At 42.8% G+C, this 26,434-nt stretch overlaps 1 protein-coding gene across 8 annotated transcripts in view; it reads left to right on the forward strand.

The window, feature by feature from the left end:
• VWA3B (von Willebrand factor A domain containing 3B) overlaps positions 1-26,434 on the forward strand; it is a 165,234-nt gene that overhangs the window by 39,411 nt on the left and 99,389 nt on the right. For all 8 annotated transcript variants that reach the window (XM_074332566.1, XM_074332567.1, XM_074332568.1 and 5 more), the window contains one exon: positions 19,587-19,703. In XM_074332566.1, the coding sequence (XP_074188667.1) occupies positions 19,587-19,703 (117 nt within the window). The remainder of the gene's footprint in view (positions 1-19,586; positions 19,704-26,434) is intronic.

Genomic DNA, 26,434 nt, shown 5'->3' on the forward strand with positions numbered 1-26,434 from the left:
CTCCACCCTCTTGCTCCTTCTTAGTAATCCACAGACAGATGTCCAGCTTCAGTATGAGGCAAGAACCACTCTTTAGGGACAGGGGAGAAGCTGCAGGATACAGCTGCTTGCGAGTTTCCTGCGTAGGCAATCATGTCGCAGAGGCTCCCCGGGGAAGGGCATTGGGACTGAGCAGGAGGCAATCCTATCAGGTAAAGAGAAGATGGGACAGAGTCACAGCGGGTACGCTGGATTCAGATTCTTGTGTCTCAAGGCAGAACAGGGCAAAGGCCCCAGTGGCGCTCACTGTGCACAGTGCCTTAGGTCATAACCGACACCTTCGTTCTGATGATGAATTGGACATCTCCAAGAATTTGCAAAAATGTCAGTTGATAAGCAAGGTTGATGCTAATGGAAGAAAAAATTGAATTCAATATGTGTGCATGCCTTCTGAAAATAATTTATAAGATTAGGCCTAGGGGGCAATGACTCAATCAAGGTAAACAATGTGAGATGTCACCAGCTCCCCAAGGTGGCCAATTACTGTAAAGGGGGTTTAATTTGGGCCTATGTTTCTTGGCAATTTAGTTTTAAAGGGAAACATATTTGGCTGCATAGCTTATGTTTTCAGCAAGTACCATCTTCCTAACCCTGCAGAGCATAGAATTAAATTGCAGATAAAAACATTTTTCTTAGAGTAAAATGCTCAGAGCATTGTGCCTGCCAGTGTAATACCATTTCAGTGATCAATGTTCTGACTTTGGGTCCCATGTCCTCAATACGCGATCGATCACAATGTCCCAGAAATGCCAACGTTTCAAAACCGACCTCTCCTACTGAAAAACTGCCCAGAAGTCCTTGACTGTTTTGGTTTGGAAAATGCCTGCTTTCCAGCCTCTCCCAGGGCCTCAGGCAGTTCTTCAGTCTTTTCCCAATCTGTTCCCTCTCCCCATGTTTCCATCATCTGTTTCTAGCATTTGTCAGTGTCCAGTTTCCTCAGGCCCCTCTCCAGTTTGGGGAGGGAAGGTGCCCCCTCTGGAGGTAATTTGCCTCCTTTTGCAGAGAAAAGAGAGTCTGCAATTCACCTGGCAATTTAAAGAAATGTCCTATTATTGACTTTTCAGATTCCAGATAATTGGCTTTCAGCGTGTAACTTACCGTCACCTCCATGCACTACACCAGTGTAAGACAACTCTGTACTCAAGATAAATAACAGTTTTAGAAATTGTAGTAAAACACATAACAGAAAATGGACCATCTTAACTATTTTGAAGTGCACAGTTCAGTGGTGTTAAGTACATTCACGTCGTTGTGCAACCCATCTCTAGAAATCTTTCCATTTTACAAAACTGGAACTCTGTATCCATTAAACAACTAACTCCCCATTCTTTCCTCCCCGAGCCCCTGGCATCCACCAATCTACTTTCTGTCCCTGTTCCACTGTTTTATTATTTTAAAATGGAACAAACACTTGTAAGTTGCCTGTATGTACCAACCTCTAATCAAATTTTAGCTCACTTGCTCTTCATCACGGTCCTATGAGTGGGGCTGTTGGTGGTGGTGAGACCAAGACAGAAGGTGGTTACGAAGCTTGTTCTGATTCAGAGCCAGTAAGTGGCAGAACAAGGGCTCATAGACCATCCATCGCACAGGCTGCTTTTCTTCAGTGACACGTGTTGTGTGTGAAGTGTGATCCAGCTCCTTTGACTGTCTCCTGTATCTACCCTCCTCCCTCTAATGCTTTAAAACACTTTATTCCTGTTTGTGCTCACCTTCTCTGGATTCTTTCAGGAGTTCCCTAGTGTATTTTCTTCACCAAGTTTCTACCGATTTTATGTTGACTTCTGTGATTTTTTTCTACTTTCCTGAGTTTTTCGTATTTCATCTCTTCCTGTTGTATTGCCATCTCACTCCTGAGTTTCTGAATTTCTGCTTTGTTTTCTTCCTTCATGGAGATGATGGCTTCATATATATTTTTGAATTCATGGTGAAATACCGGATCATAATTTTCACGTATTCCTTGATAACATTTTTAGTGAGTATTATTATCTCTCAATAGGTTTCGGCTCTTTCCTCCAGTTTTCTTTTTTTTAATAATAGTTTGTTTGGATGCTGTGTGCTAGCTTCCTCTTTATTATTTAGACTAAAGCAGAAGACCCAATAGACCTGTGCAGCTGGTCCTGTGGGAGGTCAGGTGGGAAGGGCTGTGCTTCTGGCTCAGGGCTCTCCGCCCCGCTGCTGCAGAGACTGCTGCCTCCAGACAAGTTTGTTCTGCGCGGTGCTGCGTGAAGCCTCCTCTCTTGCCTCCGGAAACCAAGTAGACAGATTTGTGCTGCTAGCTCTTGTTACTGATGTCACAGGATGCAGCGCGACTGCCAGGCTCACCTTTGACTTTGGTGGGCCCCCCACTTCCTAACACCTGCCCAGCTCCCGGGAGCCCGCCCCGTACACAGAGGCTTTCTTCTGCATAGCTTATGCCTCGCCTCACCTGCTCTCAACAGCGCTTACCTGGATGTTGCCTTTGTCTCCTAATTTCAAAGAAGAAGGTATTTGTGTTTTCTTTTTCATTTGCGTTTCCCCCCATAATTTCTAGGAAAAAGGGAAAAGATATTGACATATACTTGTGTTTACCCTGGAAGTAAAGACTACATCGTAAATGTTCAAAGGTGTATTAACGTGAGCTCTGAGACCAAATGTGAAACCGGATGTCTGCATCCAGTGCAGGCTGCCTGGGGTCTTTCACTTTTACTTGTCATGCATTATGTGCCACTCCCTGTACTTATTATCATTGACCACAGCCCATCTGACATCAGTTTCTCAAATTCCAGAATAACTTATGATAAGTTGGTATAAAATTCTGGTGTTTTAAAAGAGAATATAATTTGCTATATTTAATATGAATATTAAAAAATAACTATCATCATCTGTTTTTTTCTCCCGTCATTTCATCAGTTATTTCCTAGAAACCATGATATCACTTCGAATTATTGAATGAGAGTGAAGAAGTGTACTAATTCTCTAAATGCTCAACTTTGGTCACTTCAAAGGATTCTTCCTAAGATGGTTAAACTTGGTGTGTGTGTGTGTGTGTGTGTGTGTGTGTGTGTGTGTGTTGCTAGGTGATCTCATTTAATCTTCACAACACCATGTGAGGTGAATGGTATTACTGTCCCAATTTTTCACACGAGAAATAACCTTGGAGTTGTTTTCTGAGGTTACACGGCTGGTAAGGGCAGAGCTGGAGGTCTGAAGGTCTGAGCCCAGGCTGTCACGTACACTCGGCTGTCCCATTCTGCTGACATAGTATAGACAGTGTGGGAAATACAGGAAGAAAGGAAATAGTGTTGCTCCCCAAAGATGTTCAGTGTTGAACATAGTGGTGTATTTCCTGCCAGTCTTCTCATCGTATACTGTTTTTAAAAAATTAAAGAATAAATATCATATTATGTACCAATTTGAATATTGCATTTTCTATTTAATATTGGAGCAAGTATTTTTCCATGTTCTTAGAAAACTTTTGTAAGTGACATTTAAAAATACGTAATACTTTATATTCAAATGGTGTGCTATACTTTTGTTAACCATTTCCTGTTGGACACTTGGGTACTTTCTAATTTTTTTGCTATTAGAAATGATACAGCACCCATCTTTGTGGTGTGTGTGTGTGTGTGTGTGTGTGTGTGTGGTGTATATCCTCCTGTATTTTAGATTTTGGGGGATAGATTTCTAGTAGTGAAAATACTGGATCAATGTGTTTCAACATTTGGGAGTAATCTCTCACTGAATCGCTTTCCAAAAAAATGTTTTAAGACAGTGTAACTCACATCAGAAGTGTTTGGGGGAAACCCATTTCACTGAACTCATCCAAATTTCTTTGATGAAGAAATTAATGTCAGTTAGTAATGAAAAGTAGTGAAATTAAACATTTTTGTATTTAACTTCCTTTTGTGAATTACCTGCTTGTCTTTTGCCCAATTGTCTCTTGGGGTCTTGTGTTTCTCATATTGTGTGAATTCTGTGTATCAATGACATTAATGCTGGTGCTATTATTTATGGATAATTTATCCAAGTCATTGTTTTCCTTTTGATTTTGGCTATATTTTATATGCAACCTTAAAATTTGTACAGTAAGTCCAATCTGTAAATCCTATAACTTTCATGATCTCGTCTCTTTTCCATTTGGTTCTTTAGGGCGAGTTTAAAACAAAAACACAAATCTTGGTCCATCTAGATTTATTTGGAGGTATGGTGTGATGTAAGGCCATAATGGGTGTTTTTCTGCAGTAACTAAGGGCTGTATTCACACCGTTCACTTACCTTCCTCTCGCTGCCTTCCTTTGTGACATACTAGGTCTGACAATTAAGTTCGCAAACTTGTTGCAACAATGTTGCTAACCTTTTTTGATATCAGAGGGATTATTCATTATGAATTTGTACCAACTGGACACCCAGTTAACCAAGTTTAGTGTTTGGAAGTGCAGGAAGGACTGTGTAAAAAAGGTAGACGACCTGAACTTTTCGTCCACAATTCATAGCTCTTGCATCACGACAATGCACCAGCTCACATGGCACTGTCTGTGAGGGAGTTTGTAGGCAGTATACAAATAACTGTATTGGGACACCCCCCAATGACTTCTTTCTTTACCTGAAGGTAAAGGAAATATGGAAAGGAAGACATTTTGATGACATTCAGGACATCAAGGGTAATATGACGACAACTCTGATGACCATTCCAGAAAACGAGTTCCAAAATTGCTTTGAAGGGTGGACTAGGCACTGGTATCAGCACATAGCTTCCCAAGGGGAGTACTTCGAAGGTGACCATAGTGATATTCAGCAATGAGGTGTGTAGCACTTTTTCTAGGACAAGTTTGTGAACCTAATTGTCTGACCGCGTATGGCGTTCCTGTAGGTGACGGGCTTGCTCCTGGGCCTCCGCTCTGTTTCACTGCCCTCCCCAACTTTTAGTGATGACCTTGGACATTAACTCATTTTTCCAAGCCCTGTATATTTCCTGTAGGTGTGAAACATGGTTGATATTACCCAAGTGAGCCTTCCTTTTGTTGGTGGTGGACTGAGTCGTCTCGGGAGAGTATGTGTATGCCTGCTCTCTGTACTGCCTTATTCAGCGTGCACTCATTTCCACACAATACCCATTCATATTTTAAGATTTTTATTTTTTACCCGACATACACTTTCCTACCTTTTTCTTCTTTCTTTACTCTACTCTTCCCTCCACCCTGTTCATTAGTGTACATTTGGGTAGGTCCAGTGGTACAGTGGGAAAGGACAGGAACAGATTGCGCTGTCTCAGCGGTTCGCTTACTTTGCTTTCCTAGCAATGTGCTAACGCCTTTAAAAACGGGGTGGACGGTGAAAAGACAACAACTTGACTTGGAAAAGTCCTGGAAGTGCACACTGTTCCCCAATAAAGTCCTGTTCCCCTTAAAAAACAAAACAAAACAAAACAAAATAAAAATCAACTCTGGCAACGGCATTGCATTGGCACCCACCATCACCTGGAGATTTAAAAGGCGACAGTTGTTCTCTAAAGTTCTCAAAGTTCTTTGGGCTGCTCCAGCTTAGTTAGTACAGACTGGATAAATTAGATAAATACAATGCTATAAACTCTGATTTCATTTAATTCTGATGTTTGATACTTGTTCGTAAATAAATATTTGTAGGAACTTGCATTTCTTGTCATGGGTTTGATAAATTGTAATAGTATCTGCAAATAAGTTCCTTATGTCTGAATTATGACCAACTGTTAGGCCTTATATTTGGGGTGATTCCTTACATTAACCTCTTCTCCCAAAAGGAAAACATAGTTGTAAGTGGAAAGTAATTTTGTCTTATTTCTTGCTTCATTGCACAGACTCAGATACATCAAGGACAATTACTTATGTATTCTGTGCTTGCTTTGGATTTATATGTATACATTAATTCTTTGGTAGAATTTCCCACAGATTGAATTTTTTCCTGTGTTTCTAGGACTACTCTTCTCAGGTGATGGAAAGCATTTCCAGTGTTTTGACATGGGCAGTACGTGCTGCTTAGGATGGTACATTGACTCATGCATTACATTTTATGTTTTTCTTACATTACCTCCCAAGAGTTCATGGCCAATCTTCCTTGGTTGTCAAGAATATTTAGAGGACAGGAAGGGGACTAAGGTTTACGGCACCTGCTATGTCAGCTCTGCTGATGGTGGTGCCTGCCCACCTTAGGGGTCAAGAGAAAATCACCTCTGACCCTTGATTCTGTGGTCACGTGCTATCTGGAGATCATCCTCTGAATTTCTGAGAATGTTTGGGGGAGGAGGCATACTCTTCCATTCCCCTTGCCCTCTGGGGGTCCCCTGGTTGCCTGCGCTGTGTCTGGTTTCTCCACGTGAGCCTGGAGGAAAATTCATACCTCTCTTTATTCCCTCCCACTACCCTCCTCTTTCACTCTTCACTAGGTATGACTTTAATAGATGCTACTGACCCTCTGAAGGTTGAGGAAAGACTGACATATGTTCTCCCTGGATCCTCCTTCTATTTCTTCTGTTGCTTGCCTTCTGAAGCCTCTCACTATTTATTTTCAAGAGCAAAACATACCACTGAGGTTCCCCTCCAACCCTAATGACATGTATCTTGTACTTGGGGTTCATTGAGCTTTTTGGACCTGTTTGTTTATAGTTTTCATCAAATTTGGAAAATTTTCAGCCATTATTTCTTTATCACAGGTCTACAGGTCAACTGCAGTTTGATTACTCTAGGGTGGACTTATCCTCCTGTAACTAGTGTTGTCCATGGTGTATTTTTATTGCAGCAAATACCATGAACACAAGAGTCAAGCCAAACCATGCAGCTATGTTTAAGGCCCCTGCTCACATCACATCCACTGACATTACATTGACCAAAGCAAATCATATGACCCAGTCCAACCCCAGACCCACCCCAAGTGGGGTGGGAGGTCTACTCCCCTTACACTGAGATGGAGATGGAAGTAAATACTTGCTGAAGGGTAACTCAAGCTGTCGCAATCTTTCATTCTTGTGTGATTCTTTTTCGGCTCTGGGAAACAATGTTTGCTGGACAGTGAATCAACGTTGGAGTCAGACCTGGATTCAAACACTAGTTTTGGCACTAATTACTTGTATGACTTTGTAATTATGCTCCTTCAGCTGTAAAAATGGGATGAGTAACATTTTACCTCATTGGTTGAATGGTGCAGGAGTGTTTGTAAATGGGACATAGTAACTTTCAATTCTCAGAAGCTTTCGTGTAGGAATGAGCTGTTCTGGTTGGGAGCTCGGTTCCTGCTCTCTTGGGGAGAAACTTTAACTGCTGGTATTTTCTGGGGCCTGTGTCTTTAAGGGTACAGTGCTAATTCTATGGGGGCTGCTCCTTAGGTTGCAGAAGTCCCGTGGGCCCAGAGTGAGGGGTTTTGGGGATGCCCTCTTAGGAAGAAAAAAGGCTTTTGATCTCTTAGGCTCAGAGCAGGCCTTATCTTTTATTTTGGTTCTTTCTTCCTGTTTTATCCCTGGAAAAATCTGAACTGAAATAGTGACATGTTATCCTGGCAACAGGCCAAAACAAAGAGGAAATAATTTCAGCATTGATGCAGGTAGCTTGAGACCTGAACTCATTGGGAAAGCAGACAGCAGACTTATTTTAAGGGCCTGTGGTGTCAGGTGCTTCAGAAGCACTCCAATGGTAGGATTTACACTCCAGCTGACAGCCACTGTCAGAGTGCTGAGCTCCCACTGTAGCCAGAGCATCACACTTTATACCTGAGGAGGGGGGAGGAGAGCAGTGGGGGAAGAGGAGGAGGAGCTGGCCTGCAGACGCAGTCAGTCAGGCTCAGTTTTAACTCTGGCGTGGTTTCATGTATACAACCAACTGAACCAGTAGCTCAGGCCCCTCTCCTGATTCCAGGAGAGTGGGCTTGGGCAGCGCGGTACCTCTCACTTGGAGGCCCACCCCAGCCATGTCAGCCATTGCTCATCAATCCGCCAGCACCTCTTGCCCCTTCCCACGAAGCCTGTTGGACTCACAGAGCGAGGCTGAGGGAAGCTCACTGTCACCTCGGTGGTTCAGGTGGTAGGGCCGGGTCAAACCCGCAGGTGTGCAGTGACCTGTCCGCAGCAAAACATCTGCATATGTAATTTAACACAAGAAACTGGGAATTTTCCCATGACAGCAAAACTACTGACCTCTGTACTTCTAGTCCCTTTACAGGTGTAATATGCCCCTCTCACCATATTGTAAGTTTAGATCCATATTATAAGTTTAGACCTCTAGGAATTTTAGTCACCTCATAGATTATTATTATTTTTAAAATGTTATACTGCTTTCTGAAAATAGAAGTGTATGCCGCTTTTTTTCATGAAAATACTGCCTTTTGATGGTTATTTTCAGCTCAGACGCTCACGTCTGAATAGGAGCTTAGTGCTCAGACAGACGGTAGAGTCTCTGCCCAGCTGGTCCAGGGGGGTGGGGACAGGGCCACAGACACAGGCCACAGCAGGATGTGGGGAGGAGGGGTCTGGGATCGAGGCTACTGAAGGGCTTTTAGTTCTGGACCGCCATCTCCCAGGGCCTCATTAAATTGTCTGGGACCAGTGTCACCTCTAGCTGCTTTTCTAACCACCTCCCCGCTCCTGCCCATGGAATGATAATGTTTCAGGTATTTGGGGAAGCCTTGCCTAGCATGGCACAGAGATCTAAAAGGAAATGTCTTCCTCCTTGGGGGCACGTCATGGTTATGTCAGGAAAACCTGGGGCATAGCCATATGCTCAGATGGTAGGATTCTGTCCAGTTCCACTCTGAAGAGCTTATTACAGTATTGGGGCTGTCACCTATGGGACAGAGAAGAAGGTTTAGGTGCTCAATGATTGTTTCTTTGTAATTAGGAAAAAGAAAAACAAGGAAGGCTAGGAATTCTTACCAGAAACACTGGACCCTGTGCTAAGTGCTGTGGAGGAGACAAAGAAAGGAAGGACACTGTCCCCATGCTCAAGACGGTTACGATCCAGTGGCCAAGTCAGCCTGTGGTCACATAGCAGCAGCCCAGGACTGCACCCTGACCCCACAGCAGGGCCGCGTGGACACACAGAGTGGGGAGCTGTGCTGTAAGCAGCTGTGTGTTAGTGTTACTGGGCAAGCAGTCTGCTCCTTGCTGCGTGAGCCAAAGCTTGAAAGGAGAGGTTGGTGGAAAGAAAAGAGGTTTTATTCCAAAATGCCAGCTTTAAGGAATGACAGTGAACTCCCTGTCACAAAGGCTGCCTTCCTTCTCTTAATACCACCAAAGGTTTTAGAGACTTGCAAGGAGGACAGAACAAAGGAAGGAGAAACTGGCCAGCCAGGCAATGTCAGGAAAAAGCGCTTCCCAGAGGCTGGTCTGCCCCAGGGTCAGGAGTGAACCCTGTATAGATGCATAAACCCCTCCCAAGTTACTGGGCCAGGTGTGCACACTGGTCCAAAGTAAACAGAACCATTGAAACTGGTGTGCATAGTAAATGCACAGTAAACAGAGTCTTCGAGGCTTGGTGGGAGGGGAGAGAAGCAAAGAAAGGAAAAAAAAAAACTTTGAAAAAGTCCCAAGCCAAACCACTGCCAAATCGAATTACATCAGAGGTTTAAATTTCAAAAATCGAAGCTAGAAGGTCACCGTTACCTTAGGAAGGATTAACTTAAGTCAGATTGGGGTCAAAGTCATGTGTACACTAATTCATCGCTGGCTGATATGTCTGTGCGCTTTGGAGCTGGAGGTTGGAGTGACAGGTGGCCAGGAATGGCATATACCAAGGGCCCATCTATGGCCGGCAGCAGAGGACTGAGAACAGTGGCTCTGGCTAGTGCGTTCCAGGGGCGGAGAAGGAGCAGGAAGCAGTCACTGCTTCTGGGGTGGTTGGGCCACACTTGATGGCGGGTCAGGATTGTGCCTTGAATGAAGGGGGGCTTGGTGAGTGCAGTGGGAGGCTGTGAGCCCCCAGATAGGAGGGTAGGGGGAGGACCGGGGCCCGAGTGGGCTGCCAGGGCAGTGCTCTGAGCAGGTTGATAGAGAGCGTCTTACGGGGCCTTGAACCCTGGACTTGAGTGCCAGCCCAGGGCACAGGGCCTTCCAAATTCACTGCTGTCCCCGGCATGGGCAGCACCCACCCACCACATAGTGGGTGCTCAACAAACATGCTAAGTGAATGGATTAAGGAACTGGACTGTGACAGCTGGACTTCATTCTGCAGGTGAGACCCGGAGGTTTGATAGGAGGTGGTATTTTGTGGAAGGTACTCAGGGCTTTTCCTCTGACACACAAAACATATCCAAGCTGGGTCTCATTTCATTTGTTAAAATAGCCAGTCTGAGAAGTCAATACTAGGTGCAAATGAAAAAGAGCAGCTGGCGTCAGCATTCTGTGAGCCTTCAGGTCGTGACCTGGGCATAGGGGCATGTCAGGGGTCGGTGCAGGAGGGGCCATTGGGTAGGAGGGTCTTTTAGGTCCGGCTGTCTCCAGGAGGGACAGTATCCTGCTTCTGGGCACAGCAGGCCATAGTTGGCTGAGCCCCTGATTGTCAAGACCCTTAAGGCTTCGTTGTGGTTTTGTCTCCTCTCTGGGTGCGCCTGGAGAATTTCAGATTCACAGAGGTCTCTGAAGCCTGGGCTTCCTGAGCCCGTCCTCCCTCCTCTTCTGTTTCCCGGGGGCTGCCTCCCTGGGCTGCAGCTGTCACATATCCCAGCTTAAGTGCCTTAGAAGTGACCCTGATGAACATGGCAGCCCTCCCACACAGCCTGTGGTCACTCAAAATAAAACCTCTGCGTTCTAAGTTATGCTTCTTACTGCCTGTGGTTTTTCTTATTCACTAGCTGGTTTTGTTTTGTTTTTTAAAGCAAACCTAGTTAAGCGGATAGTTTTAGTTGTGTTTCCTGATCCTGTGTAGGCACTGTAGCTGCCTAATTACAATGACTAAACCAGTGTGGTGATAGCCCTCATTCCTGCTTGCACAGGGGAGCCTGTCTCCTCTCACTGCTGCCCTTCCACACATTTGGTCTCCCTGGATCCAGAGGCAGCTGTGTTTTCTTGGAAGTTTTTCCTTGAAGGCTGACTTGCTGTTGCTCCCCCTTAATATATTATTGACATGTCTGCTGAGATGGAGAGCCCTGACTCATGTGAAACTTTTAAAGAGAGAACCCTGCTACTTAACACCTCCATGCCCAAGCAGCAGCTGGAGGTCAGTCTTGCTTTCACAGGGGCCAGAAGGTTTGCATCACAGGCGTAAGGTTTGCATCTGGCCGGAGACGGCTGTATCTGGAGTTCCAGCTTGGAGCTGGGCACACATCACATTTCACCCCTGGGGCGGCTGATGGCTGCAGGGCCGTCGTGGCCATCCATCTCTGTCAGGGCTTGTCAGTTGCTTCTTTACAAACACAGCTATTAATTCTCCCTCACTTGATCTGCCCGACTTCCAGAGGGCCAGAGCTCTGCTGTCCCTTCACTCTGCCCTGCCCTCTTGGACTACTTTTTCAAAGTCAGAAACATCGACTCTGGTCTGCCCTAGTCTGTCCTGGTGGCTTAGGGTCAGCCCTTTGCCCGGGTGGATGACTCTCCTGGGGTGACTCATACACCTGATGGTGGTCTGGTACACCTGATCATTCTTTGTGGCTGTGTGATCTCAGGCGTCTGTGGACTATTATGTAGACAGGCTTGGTAAGTGGGGTCTCCTCAGCTGCTGGGGGTGGGCTGCAGGGCCCCTCTGTAACCATCGACCCCGTCTCAGCGCCACTGACAGGGCCACTGCATTGGTGCAGTCACGCCTGCCTGGGTTTGACTCTGCGCTGCCACTCACTGTGTGACCTTGGACAACTTGCTCCGCCTCAGTTTACACACCTGTAAGATGAGCACAAGAATAGAATTTGCCTGTATAGTTGTGGTGAAGAGAAGGAGAAAATGTTTAGAAAGGCCCACGTGGAAAGCCAGGCACATAGCAAGTGCCCTAGGAGGTTTTTGCCACTAGAGTACTGGGACTCGGCTTACTTCAGTGGTAACATCAGTGTCCCCTGAGTTGACTGTGTAGTTTGTGAAACAGAGTTGTTGTGTTTTTGTTTTAAATAAACTTTTTATTGGAATGGCGTTTTTTTTTTTTTTTTGTTTTTTTTAAATTAAATTTATTGGGGTGACAATTGTTAGTAAAATTACATAGATTTCAGGTGTACAATTCTGTATTACATCATCTATAAATCCCATTGTGTGTTCATCACCCAGAGTCAGTTCTCCTTCCATCACCATATATTCGATCCCCTTACCCTCATCTCCCACCCCCCACCCCCAGCCCCCCTTACCCTCTGGCAACCACTAAACTATTGTCTGTGTCTATGAGTTTCTGTTTCTCATTTGTTTGTCTTGTTCTTTTGTTGTTTTTGGTTTATATACCACATATCAGTGAAATCACATGGTTCTCTGCTTTTTCTGTCTGACTTGTTTTGCTCAGCATTACTCTCTCAAGATCCATCCATGTTGTCACAAATGTTCCTATATCATCTTTTCTTACTGCGAATAGTATTCCATTGTGTATATATACCACAACTTCTTTATCCATTCATCTATCGAAGGACATTTTGGTTGTTTCCATGTCTTGGCCACCGTAAACAAAGCTGCAATGAACATTGGAGCACACGTGTCTTTATCTCTAAATGTTTTCAGATTTTTTGGGTAGATACCCAGGAGAGGGATTGCTGGGTCATATGGCAATTCTATTTGTAATTCTTTGAGGAACCTCCACACTGCCTTCCATAACGGCTGCACCAGTCTGCATTCCCACCAACAGTGTATGAGGGTTCCTTTTTCTCCACAGCCTCTCCAACATTTGTTACTATTTGTCTTGTTGATGATAGCCATTCTGACTGGGGTGAGGTGATATCTCATTGTGGTTTTGATTTGCATTTCTCTGATGATTAGTGATGTTGAGCATTTTTCATATGTCTATTTGCCATTTGTATGTCCTCTTTGGAGAAATGTCTCTTCAAGTCCTCTGCCCATTTTTCAATTGGGTTGTTTGTTTTTTTGTTGTTGAGTTGCATGAGTTCCTTGTATATTCTGGATACTAGCCCCTTATCGGAGGCACTGTTTGCAAAAATCTTCTCCCATTCAGTTGGTGGCCTCTTTATTTTGTCAATGGTTTCTTTTGCTGTGCAGAAGCTTTTAAGTTTCATATAGTCCCATTTGTTTATTTTAGCTTTTACTTCCATTGCCTTTGGAGTCAAGTTCATAAAATGCTCTTTGAACCCAAGGTCCATAAGTTTAGTACCTATGTTTTCTTCTATGCAGTTTATTGTGTCAGGTCTTATGCTTAAGTCTTTGATCCATTTTGAATTAACTTTGGTACATGGTGACAAATAGCAGTCCAGTTTCATTCTTTTGCACGTGGCTATCCAATTCTCCCAGCACCATTTATTGAAGAGGCTGTCTTTGCTCCATTGTATGTTTTAGCTTCTTTGTCAAAAATTATCTGTCCATATTTATGTGGTTTTATTTCTGGGTTCTCAATTCTATTCCATTGGTCTATGTGTCTGTTTTTCTGCCAATACCATGCTGTTTTGATTATTGTAGCCCTGTAGTACAAGCCAAAGTCAGGAAGTGTGATACCTCCATTATTGTTCTTTTTCCTTAAGATTGCTTTGGCTATTCGGGGTCTTTTGTGGTTCCAAACAAATCTGATGATTTTTTGTTCTATTTCTTTAAAATATGCCATTGGGATTTTGATGGGGATTGCATTGAATCTGTATATTGCTTTGGGTAATATGGCCATTTTAACTATGTTGATTCTTCCAATCCATGAGCACGGAATGTCTTTCCATTTCTTTGTGTCTTCTTCAATTTCTTTCAAAAATGTCTTATAGTTTTCAGCATATAGGTCTTTCACGTCCTTGGTTAAGTTTATTCCTAGGTATTTTATTCTTTTTGCTGCAATTGCAAAAGGAATTGTTTTTGTATTTCTTTTTCTGAGATTTCATTGTTAGTATATAGGAAGGCAATGGACTTTTGTGCGTTGATTTTGTAGCCGGCAACTTTACTGTATTCGTTGATTGTTTCTAATAGCTTTTTGGTGGAGTCTTTAGGGTTTTCTATATATAGCATCATGTCATCTGCAAAGAGTGATAATTTAACTTCTTCATTCCCAATTTGGATGCCTTTTATTTCTTTCTCTTGCCTGATTGCTCTGGCAAGGACTTCAACACTATGTTGAAAAGCAGAGGTGATAGGGGACATCCCTGTCGTGTTCCTGAACGTAGAGCAAAGGGCTTCAGTTTTCTCCATTAATTATGAGATTAGCAGAGGGCTTGTCATATATGGCCTTTATTATGTTAAGGTATTTTCCTTCTATACCCATTTTATTAAGTGTTTTAATCATAAATGGATGTTGTATCTTGTCAAATGCTTTTCTGCATCAATTGATATAATCATATGATTTTTGTCCTTTATTTTGTTTATGTGATGTATCACATTGATGGATTTTATGTTGAACCATCCTTGTGCCCGAGGATGAACCCCACTTGGTCGTGATGAATAATCTTTTTAATGCATTGTTGTATTCGATTTGCTAGAATTTTATTTAGGATTTTTGCATCTGTATTCATCAGAGATATTGGTCTGTTGTTTTCTTTTTTCTGCTGTCCTTACCAGGTTTTGGTATCAGGGTAATGTTGGCCTAATAAAATGAGTTAGGGAGTACTATCTCTCCTTCATTATTTTGGAAGAGTTTGAGCAGTATTGGTATTAGACCCTCTTTGAAGGTTTGGTTAAATTCACTAGTGAAGCCATCTAGTCGCCGACTTTTGCTTTTGGGAAGGTTTTGGATGACTGATTCAATTTATTTACTGGTGATCGGTCTGTTTAGATTTTCCAGTTCTTCATGGTTCAGCCTTGGAAGGCTATATGTTTCTAAGAACTTGTCCGTTTCTTCTAGGTTGTTGAATTTGGTGGCATATAGTCCTTCATAGTATTCTTGGATGATCCTTTGTATTTCTGTGGTGTCCGTGATAACTTCCCCTTTTACGTTTCTGATTTTGTTAATCAGTGTCTTCTCTCTTTTATCTTAGTAAGTCTAGCCAAGGGTTTGTCAATTTTGTTAATCTTTTCAAAGAACCAGCTCTTTGTCATATTAATTTTTCTATTGTCTTTTTGTTCTCTATTTCATTTCGTTCTGCTCTAATTTTTGTTATTTCCTTTCTTCTGCTGACCTTGGGTTTTACTTGTTCTGCTTTTTCTGGTTTTTTAAGGTGTAACATGAGGTTATTTATTTGGGAGTTTTCTTGTTTCTTGAGATATGCCTGTAATGAGATAAATTTCCCTCTTAAAACTGCTTTCACTGCATCCCAAAAATTTTGGTAGGATGTATTTTCATTGTCATTTGTTTCTATGTATCTTTTGATCTCTCCTCTAACTTCTTCTTTGACCCAGTCGTTCTTTAAAAGTATGTTGTTTAATCTCCATGTATTTGTGTTTTTCCGCTTTCTTTTTACAGTTGATATCCAATTTCAAAGCCTTGTGATCAGAGAATATGCATGGTATGATTTCAATCTTCTTAAATTTGTTGAGACTGATTTTATGTCCCAATATATGGTCTATCCTTGAGAATGTTCCATGTACACTAGAAAAGAATGTATAGTCTGATGTTTTAGGATGAAGTGCTCTATAAATGTCAATTATGTCCATTTCATCTAATGTGTCATTTAGGGCTACTATTTCGTTATTTATTTTCTGTTTGGATGATCTATCCATAGCTGTCAATGATGTATTTAAGTCCCCTAGTATAATTGTGTTTTGGTCAATTTCTCCCTTTAGTTCTGTTAGTAGTTGCTTGGTGTATTTGTGCTCCCTGATTGGGGGCATAAATATTGATGACTGTTATGTCTTCTTGTTGTACAGTCCCTTCACCATTATGAAATGTCCATCTTTGTCTCTTGTTATCTTTTTCACCTTGAAGTCTGTTTCATCTGATATCATTATGGCTACACCTGATTTTCTCTGGGTACCATTTGCTTGGAGTGTCAATTTCCACCCTTTCACTTTGAGTCTATGCTTGTCCTTGTAGCTGAGATGTGTCTCTTGGAGACAACATATGGTTGGGTTTAGTTTTTTGATCCAATCTGCTACTCTGTGCCTTTTTATTGGTGAGTTCAGTCCATTTACATTTAGGGTGATTATTGATATGTGAGGATTTCCTGTCATTCTATCTTTAGTTTTCTGGTAAGGCTGTGTCTCCATTATTTCTTTGCCTTTTTGTGTTGTCTATTATTTCTGTGTGGTGGTATTCTATGATGTTTCCCTCTGTTTCTTCTTTTATTTCAGTATATATTTCACTTCTGGATTTATTTTGAGTGGTTACCCTTAAGTTTATGTAAAAGAAAGTTTGATATTTAGAGTATTCCATTTTCTTCAGCACGCTTACTTTCTCCATTCCCATATTCCGGTTCAGGCCTTTACTCTCCCCCTTTTTGAGTTTTGGTTGCCACAAATTGTCCCTGTTGATGGTGGTCGAATAGCCTCCTTTAGTATTTCTTGTAGTGCAGGTCGTGTATTAGAAAATTCCCTCAGCTTCTGTATGTCTGGAAAGGTCTTTATTCCTCCTTCATATCTAAAGGATATCTTTGCTGGATATATTATTCTTGGCTCATGGTTTCTCTCTTTCAATAGTTTGAATATTTGGTTCCACTCCTCCTGGCTTGTAGAGTTTCTGCTGAAAAATCTGATGATAATCTAATGGGCTTTCCTTTGTAAGTTACCGTCTTCTTTTCCCTGGCTGCCTTGAGGATTCTTTCTTTGTCGTTGATTTTAGACAGCTTCAATACAATGTGCCTTGGAGAAGGTCTGTTGGGATTGAGGTAACTAGGTGTTCTATTTGCTTCTTGGATTCGAGGGTCCAGTTCTGTCCACAAATTTGGGAAGTTCTCATCGACAATTTGTTTGAATATATTCTCTGTTCCTTCTCTCTTTCTTCTCCTTCTGGTATGCCCATTATTCTTATATTGCTCTTTCTGATGGAGTCAGAAAGTTCTTGTAGAGTTCTTTCATTTCTTTTAAGTCTCAAGTCTCTTTCTTCTTCAATTTGTGTCATTTCCAGGTTTCTATCTTCGATGTCACTGATTCTTTGCTCCATCTGGTCAACTCTACTACCTAAGCTGGTTATTTCATTCTTAATTTCTTCTATTGAGTTCTTAATCTCCAGAAATTCTATTTGGTTCTTTTTTAAGATTTCAATCTCTTTCGTAAAATGCTCATGCTGCTCTTTGATTGAGTTTCTGAGTTCCTTTAACTGCCTATCTGTGTTTTCTTGTATCTCGTTGAGTTTTTTCAGAACTGCAATCTTGAATTCTCTGTCATTTAAGTCACATATTTCTGTATCTTTAAGTGCCTTCTCTGGAGATTTTTCACTTTCTTTCTGAGCTATCTTGTTGCCTTGGTTATTCATGGTGATTGCTGGTTTACTATTTCTCTTCCTAGACATCTACAGGAGTGACTTCTGCAATAGGTTGATAGAAAGCGGTCTTTCTTTTGTTTGCCAGTACTTGTTGGTAGAATGTTTTATTATTTCTCCAACTGCAACTTATTTTCTTCTCCCACACAGTAATGCTATGTTTTCTCTGCACTATTCCAACTTCTCACGCAAAGGGGGGATTCCCTGGGAGACGGGCTTCTCCTCTGTTAATAGTTCGTCTAGGTCACAGGGCGCAGTGTCCCGGTGGGTATGCGGAGAGCTTTTGATGTTCGAAAGCTCTTCCAGCTGCTGATTCAGAGCCCGTATATTTCAGCAGTTCTGTTTACTCCTGCAGGGATCCGCCCAGATAGGTGGGGTCAGGGGCGGGGTGAGTTGTGAGAGGTGGCCCAGAGCAATGGCGGCGACCACCACCACAGCCGGTCCTGCTTCCACAGGTCTCTCCCCTTTGCTGGAACTAGTTGGGCTGTGAATTTGTGTTTGCGGTCCACAGATCTCAAAACAGCAAATTTTCTGTTGTTTTGATCTGACACTGCTACTGTTTCGCTTCTAGCACCGGGCAGGTGGGGGCGGGGCGAGCTCTGGGAGGGGAGGAAGGGGGTGGCTAGTCTCAGTGCCTAAGGCTCCGTTCTCTGCTCGGCAGTGCGGGCTTAAACCACCGTTTTCAGCCTTTTTCCCTCAGTCTTTTCTCCGAGGTCTCTGCCGTGAGCTTTGGGTTCAGCCGTGTTATATGCTGTCCCCTCAGCCCTGTGGAGCCCTGGCAGAGCCCTAGCAGTCCGAGTTCTTCCCTCACTCGCAGCTGCGGTAGTTCCGGGAAGCAGCGAGCTCGGAGCACTGAGCGAGGTCTGCGTCCTGCGCCCGCGCGGCTCCGTCTCCGCGCGCTTCTCCCTTTCCTCCTCCTCCCTCCACTCGCGCGAATCTCCCACCTGTAGGTGATTTCAGTCGGTAGTGGGCCTCTTCATGTTGCCTGTCTGCTGTGCAGGGAGTCCTTTGTGGAGTTTTTGTTGTTCGATTCTTTGTAAATTCCAGGGGAGCTTTACAGAGGCTCACCTCACGCCGCCATTTTTCCGGAAGTCGGTATGGCGTTTTTAAGACTAGAGAACGCATCTGCTAAATTCTTGTCTGCAACTACCTTAGAAGCATCCCCAGAACAGGGGCTTCCCTGGAGCCCCCGTGAGGCCTTGAGGCTGGTGGCTGGGCCCATGGATGCCACTGAAAATGGGTAGGTGGCATCTTGCACTCATGGTGGCCTCCTGGAGGCACAACTGGCCTTGTGTGTATAGTGGGCTCTGGCAGATGGGTGCAGAGGTCATTGAAGGTCACATATTGTTGTCAGAAATGATACAGAGACACCCACATGCCCTTTACCCAGGTTCCCCCATAGTAATACCTGGCAAAATTATAGGACAACGTAACAAGCAGGATATTGACACTAGTCACCACAGGCCCTTTCCTGCTGCACTTTTATAAAGTAGTCACGCCCATTTTCTTCCTGCTCGGACACCCTCCCTAACCTCTAGAAACTGCTAGCTAATCTGTTAGAGCCTGGACCTGGGTGAAGGCACAGCTTGGACCTCCTACATCAGATGAACTTTCATGGATTGTGAGAGTGACATAAATGTCTCTCTTAATTGAGCCTTATCATTGGAAAAGTCCTGCAGCTCAAGTTAGCCCTGAGCTGAGACAGCAGATGTCCAGCGAGGGAGACCAGACTCGGGATTGCCTCAGGGGCAATAAAGGCTTATGTGCGCTTTGAAAGAAAAGGCACAGCCTGAGGGTCCTCACTCCCCTCACGGCGGCCACCCTGCTCTTATTGAATGCTTTTGAATATTTTTTTTATTCTTTATCTTATTTGAGTATTATCAATAATTCATCTTAAAACATTCTGGTTGCTGCAGATATTTACTTTATAAGGATTGATTGCATCCTAAACTCTGCGTTTATGATTTCCTGAGATGACAGCACTTCCTTAGGGATTTCAGTTCTGATTCTCAGAGGTTAGAGAGGAGAGTGGAATTTGATGTTTAGAAATGTTCTAGAAACTCGGCTGGGGTGTGCCAGGCCTGCCAGGACTACCGGAGAGTTATCGGGCTTGCCATGGCCGCCTGCTCATGTGTGTTTCCCTCCCAGGAGCTGAGGTCCGAGAGGATGTGTTTCTCATCTGGAGGGAGATGGAGGAAGCCTGCAGCACGCTGGTCCAGATCCAGAGGCTGGTGGCCAAGGCCACTGTGGCCACAACGGACCGTGGTGGGTGCCACTTTTGGTCACTAGTATGCAAGTCATAACTGTTGCTGATTGGGGGTGGGAGCTGTTTCCATGTTCTTTACCAAGGAGAGCTCCTTGAGCCAATCTGAGGAGAGCACCCAGAACTGTGTGTGTGTGTGTGTGTGTGTGTGTGTATGTGTATGTGTCGTGTGCAGATGGTTAAAGCACAACCAGAGCTGGACAGTAAAGAGTAACAACAATTTCTATTCAGGAACTATTGCAATAGAGAAAAGAAACGTTGGTACAAACTGGGCTCAGTTATGGATGCAACATGGAAAAGTGGAGATTTATGGCCAAGGAGCAGGGTGGGCGATTGGTGGATGAAAAATGACTGAGAGGAAACATCAGGGGTGGGGGTTTTCTGGCTAAACAGACTTGACAGGGTGCTTGCTGAAGGCAGGCTGGGTGATCAGATGTCACTGGGGAGAGGGTGAGGAATTTGATCAGATATCCAGGGCATTCTGGCTAAACTGATGGAGCAGGATGTTTGCTAAAATTGGGGGATGTGAAGACCAACAGGGAAGTTCAAAGGTCAAGGTCTAGTTGAGAAGAGGGTCCAGAGGAGCCTGTGTTTGGTGTGAGAAAGACCTGCTTGTAAATTCATCTCCGTCACTAGGTTAACCTGAGTCCACATCTTTAAGCTTTAGTTTATTCTTCCGTAAGATGATTATGATAATATCAGTCTCTAGGAATTACAGCAAAGACTCAGTAACATAATGCATGCTTCCCACCCAGTGGGTCTTTGGTAAATGTTAGCTCACTCTTTCCCCTTCACAGTTAAGGGAGTTAGTGTACTGACTCCTGCCTGAGAGCGCGAACGAGTAAAGGATTTCCTCTGTAAAACACTTTTTCATTTAGGACCCCACTGGTAATAAAAGCAGCTAATACTTACAGTGTATACCAAACATATCAGGCATTATTCTGAGCTCTTCACAAGTATTAACTCAATCCTTCCCACAACCTTATAAAATAGGTGCTACTATTATTTTCACTTAAGGTTAAGTAACCCTTGAGGTTACCCAAGGTCACACAGCTAGAAGTGATGAAGCTGGGATTCAAACCTTATCCACCAGTAGAAATACTGATGTCTGGCACCCACCCCTGACATTCTGATTTGATCCACATGGGCGCAATCTGGACACTGGGATTTTGGAAAGCTCCCCGGGCCACAAAGTTTGGGAACCTCTGCCTGGTTATATTGCCTTCTGGTCCCCTGCCTGTATTACAGAGGTGTCAGTGTGGGAGGAGAGCCAGGAGGCCAGGCTAACTGGGGACAGGGATGCAGCTGAAGAGGAGGAATGACAAAGGGGACACATGTAGGGGGAAGAGATCGAAGGCCTGGATGAGCTTGCCCTGTGCAACTCGATGCATTCCTGGTGACAGTTACTTTGTCCTGTGACCAGGTGTCTTGATGGGCCCGAGAAGCAGCAGCTGCAGGTGCTGTGCCAGGACCAGTTCCCTGGGGTTCCCAAGGATGGGCGTGATCAGGCGTGTCTGGGGAGCTGCTCACTGTCAGTGACACCCATTCAGTGTGAGCTTAGAGTCAAGGACTCAGACAATCCTCTATTGTCCTGAGAGAACGAGAGTGAAGCAGGAGGACCACTGATTCTCGGAATGAGATGGGGAGGCCAGACACTCCGGCCACTGGTCATTTTGACCTCTCTTAATTACCAAGAGTGGGACATGAGAATTCCTTGGGGGGGAGGGGGAGAGGGGACTGACAGACATACAAGGTTGACGATTAAGTTTGCAAACTTGCTACTGTGTGCTTACATTGGCCGCACTGTACAAAAGCTTGGGAAGGTTTCATAACCTTGGTGTATCAGTGTCTCACAGCTGTGTTCGTGTCGACGTGTGGCAGTGTCTTGCTGAGTGGTGTTCATTATTGTTATTGCATGTTTAGTGTGCCATCGCGAGAATGTCTGAGTTTGAATTAGAGCAACGAACAAACATTACATTTCTTGTTAAACTTGGCAAGAGTGGAAGTGAAATCAGGGGCATGTTAGTCCAAGTTTATGGGGATGATGCCATGAAGAAAACAGCAGTACACAAATAGAGTAAATGTTTTTCTGAGGGGAGAGAATGTGTCACTGATGAAAAGAGTTCAGGGTGGTTAGTAAGGAGCATAACTGATGAAACGTTGCAAAAATTCATTGAATTGTGTGTCAAAATCGTTGGCTGACTCTGAGAAGCATAGCAGACCAAGGAACATCGATAGAGAAACACCGTGTTTCCCTAAAAATAAGACCTAGCTGGACGATCAGCTCTAATGCGTCTTTTGGAGCAAAAATTAATGAGACTCAGTATCATATTATATAGTATTGTATTATATTATATTATGTCATATATTATATTCTATAAAATTCAGTCTTATATTATATTAAAATAAGACTGGGTCTTATATTAATTTTTGCTCCAAAAGATGCATTAGAGCTGATGGTCTGGCTAGGCCTTATTTTCGGGGAAACATGGCAGTTAGGAACATCTGAACTGAAAATCTTGGCATGAGAAAGTTGTGTGCAAAAGTGGTCCCAAAGGAGCTCACTAGTGAACAAAAGCAAAGGAGAGTCAAAGTTTGCCAAGACCTTTTGGAGAGACAAGACGATGTTTTGGTCCGTGTTATCACTGGTGATGAAACATGGGTGTACCAATAGGACCCTGAAACAAAACATCAAAGTACACAATGGAAGTCAGTCAGTTCTCCGAGACCAAAAAAGTTCCGTCCAAATCAAGAGTCAAATCGATGTTGCTGACCTTTTTTCGATACCAGAGGGATTATTCATTATGAATTTGTACCAACCGGACAAACAGTTAACCAAGTTTACTATTTGGAAGTGCTGAAAAGGCTGCGTGAAAAAGACAAAAACGATCTGAACTTTTCACCAACAATTCATGGCTTTTGCATCATGACAATGCACCAGCTCACACAGCACTGTGTGTGAGGGAGTTTTTAGCCAGTAAACAAACACCTGTATTGGAACACCCTTCCTACTCACCTGATCTGGCCCCCAGTGATTTCTTTCTTTACCCAGAGATAAAGGAAATATTGAAAGGAAGACATTTTGATGACATTCAGAACATCAAGGGTAATACAACAACAGCTCTGATGGCCATTCCAGAAAAAAAATTCCAAAATTGCTTTGAAGGGTGGACTAGGCACTGGCGTTGGTGCATAGCTTCCCAAGGGGCATATTTTGAAGGTGACCATAATGATATTCAGCAATGAAGTACGTAGCACTTTTTCTAGGATGAGTTCGTGAACTTAAATTGTCAGAATTGGTATATGAAACAATGGTATTTAAAGACATTGGACACCAGGCCATGAAGGCCAGTTATCCCTCAGATACAGGGAGAATTCAGGGGGAGCTCTGGGTTATTCCAGCTTAGTGCTTTGAGAGGATTTCCAGGCCATGGTGTGGGGACAAGTGTCTCAGGTGGAGCACAGCAAACTCCCAAAGTTTGGAAGCCAAAGTGAAGAGTTCAGGGAGACCAAGACATCTAGACTTCACAGGACAACGTGCCAGAGAGGAGAGAGGTGCACAGAGAGAGAACTCTGGAAATCTGCGAGCTCCCTGTGAGAATTCAGCTCAGTGCTGATCAGCTCATTCATGTGAGGAAATCACCCGAGGCTGGGAAAGATCCACTGAAAAGAATTAGAAAGAAAGGGCTTGGAGCTCACACACAACCTGTTTTCACCAGCCCGAATGGGAAAATGTATAACTCATGGGGTACCAGGTAGACTACTTGGGAAGGTGTTGCCTCAGTAATGGGGACTGACAAGCCTTAAACTGAGCTCTGTCTGGGCTCTCCTAAGAAATCATCAAAGCAAGACATGAAATAACTCTTCGTAGGTAACTTACCTGCATCGTAGAACAAAGCTCAGGGAGCTTTAAAAACTACAGAAACATCCAGTGCCCAAAAAAGTAAAATTCACAATGATTGGCATCCAATCAAAGATTACTAGGTGAGAAAGGAAGTAGGAAATGCTCCCCTTAATAATAACTCAATCAAACTGACTGAACTGATACAGACGTTAGGATTGGCAGAAAAAGACATTCAAACAGCTGTTATAACTGTATTTCATATGTTCAAAAAGTTAAGTAAAGACAGGGAAGATATAAAAAAAGATATACATTGAACTTTTAGAGATGAAAGCTTTTAGATGAAAACATGCTGAATGGGATCAATGGCAGTTAGACACTGCAAGAATAAACGATCAGTGAACATGAAGACACAGCAATAGAAACTATCCAAAATGAGACAAACAGAGAAAAAAATAGTAATAAAAAACCAAAAAAATAAAAAACAAATAACTAACAAACAGAGTATCGGTGAGCTGTGGCACAATTTCAAGTTGCCTAATACTGGGGGTGCCAAAAAAATGTATGCACATGACTTGTAGTCATCTTTTGTTATTGGTGTATATTAATACAATTTTCATACAGTTTTTTCCTTTCTTAAAATGTGTATACATGTTTTTGGCACCCTCTGTATATGTGCATGTAGATGGAATTCCCAAGGAGAAGCAAGAATGGGAACAGAAAAAAATATTTGAAGAAATAAAGACTGAAAATTTTCCAAATTTGATGAAAGGTACAATCCAAAGATATGAGACATTTATGAGTGGCAGGAAAATGAAAGAAACTACACCAAGGGACATCATCATCCACTTGCTCAAAACTAATAATAGAGAGGAAATCTTTTTTTTTTTTAACTTATTTTTAAAATTTATTGGGGTGACAATTGTTAGTAAAATTACATAGATTTCAGGTGTACAATTCTGTATTACATCAGAGAGGAAATCTTAAAAGCAACCAGAGGGAAAAAGCACATTATGTATGAAGGAACAAAGATGAGCATGACAGCACATTTCTTGTTGCAAGTGAAAAGACAGTGGAGTGATGCCTTTTTTTTCCCCATTCAGTACCTTAAATTTTCAATCTAGAATTCCATATTCCATGAAAATATATTTCAAAAACAAAGACAAAGACATTTCCAGACATACAAAAGCTGAAAGAATTTATTATCAGAACATTTGCTCTGCAGAAAATGTTAGAAGAACTCCCTTAGGCAGGAAGAGGATGATACTTTTATAAGGAAAAATGAAGGGAAATATGGACCTACACAAAGGAATACTTAAACGTAATGGAGGTTCTAGCCAACACAGTTAGGCAAGAAAAAGAAACAATGGTCTCCTGATTGGAAAGGTAGAAGTAAAACAATCTCTAATAATAAGTGATTTGGTACTGCTACGTGCTACATTGTGGATTAACTTTGAAAACATTATGCTGAATGAAAGAAGCCAGACACAAAAGGACACGATTTGTATGATTTCATATACATGAGTGTCCAGAACAGGCAGATCTATAGACTAAATTAGTGGGGGGGGGGGGAAGGGAGGGGGTAAGTAAATGGGAATGGGGAGTGATTTCTGATGAGTGCAAGGTTTCATTTTGGGATGATGAAAGTAGGCTGGAATTAAATAGTGGTGATGTTTGCACAACTGTGTAAATAAAACCCACTGAATTATATATTTTAAAAGGGTGAATTTTATAGTATATGAATTATATCTCAATTTTTAAAAAAGAATCCATGAAAAAAATGTTGGCAGTGTTGATGCAAGATCAAAAAAAGTGGCAATAGTTTAATTTCTGAAGGGAACAGATTCAGATTTCTGTCTTGGTTTAATTCTAGTATTCCCACTGTTTCAGAATTCCCATTCTCTGTACCACATGAATTTCAGGTTCTTAACCTAAAGTTCCCAAACTCCATTAATTCTTCCCTCAATCCTTAATCTTGATTTTTCCACTCTATTCCAAACAACTTGAATTAATCTGTGTTTGCCTTGCTAAGTCACACTATTTTTAAGGAAATTGTTGCCTAAGGAGTAATGTGTTGCCTACATCACTGATCCTCAACACTTTTTAGTTTATTTGAAATGTCATTTTAGATGTAGACGTTAAATGTGGCTTGCGACATTCTTTCCCAGTGGTTTTCTCTCAGCCTTCTTGCAGGTTTGTCACAAACCTGATTATCACTCCTTATTTCTCTGTGGCCAGTTGCATGTGTTGTTGTTTAAACATTCTTCCTGACTACTTGTAAAGTAATACCTTTTTCCTTTCTTCTTGTGGGACATCACCTCCTTCTTCTGAACCTTTCCTTTTCAACTAATACACAGCATGCATTTCCTACTGTGCCACTTGCCAGATGGCAGCCAAGGATGGGTCTAGCGTCTCATGTCTCCTGTGATCACAGAAATGTTGGGCAGTGTGTACCATACTGTCATCTATCAAATCTAAGCCCTCCCAAATGTTCTGTGCATAAAGGCTCTGGAACTGACTAGCTTTAGAAAATACTGTTCACAGCTCTGCTGCTGGTGAGCCCACCGATGGGTCCCACAGAGGCTTAACAGGCATGTGATAAAGAGTCTTGAAACTGTTTACCTTTAAGATCCCCAAACTTTTTCCCTCTTTCTGAGTAATATCCATTAACATGCATTAGAAGTATGTTCGCGGAACAGTGTGCAAACGTTGACCTTGGAGCTCTCTGAGGTTGGTTCCAGATTTAGCGCTCTAGTCTATTCATTAGCTGATGGTTCCCGTGAAAGTGACATGGACTTGGAGTGGCAGGAATAAGGAGCTGCACAGGTGACTTTTAGTGGGGGTCTTCAGAGAAACATAACCAACAGGATATTTGTAAATGTGTGTGCGTAT

Source organism: Rhinolophus sinicus, linkage group LG05 (genome assembly GCF_036562045.2).
Source record: "Rhinolophus sinicus isolate RSC01 linkage group LG05, ASM3656204v1, whole genome shotgun sequence".
NCBI lineage: Eukaryota > Metazoa > Chordata > Mammalia > Chiroptera > Rhinolophidae > Rhinolophus > Rhinolophus sinicus.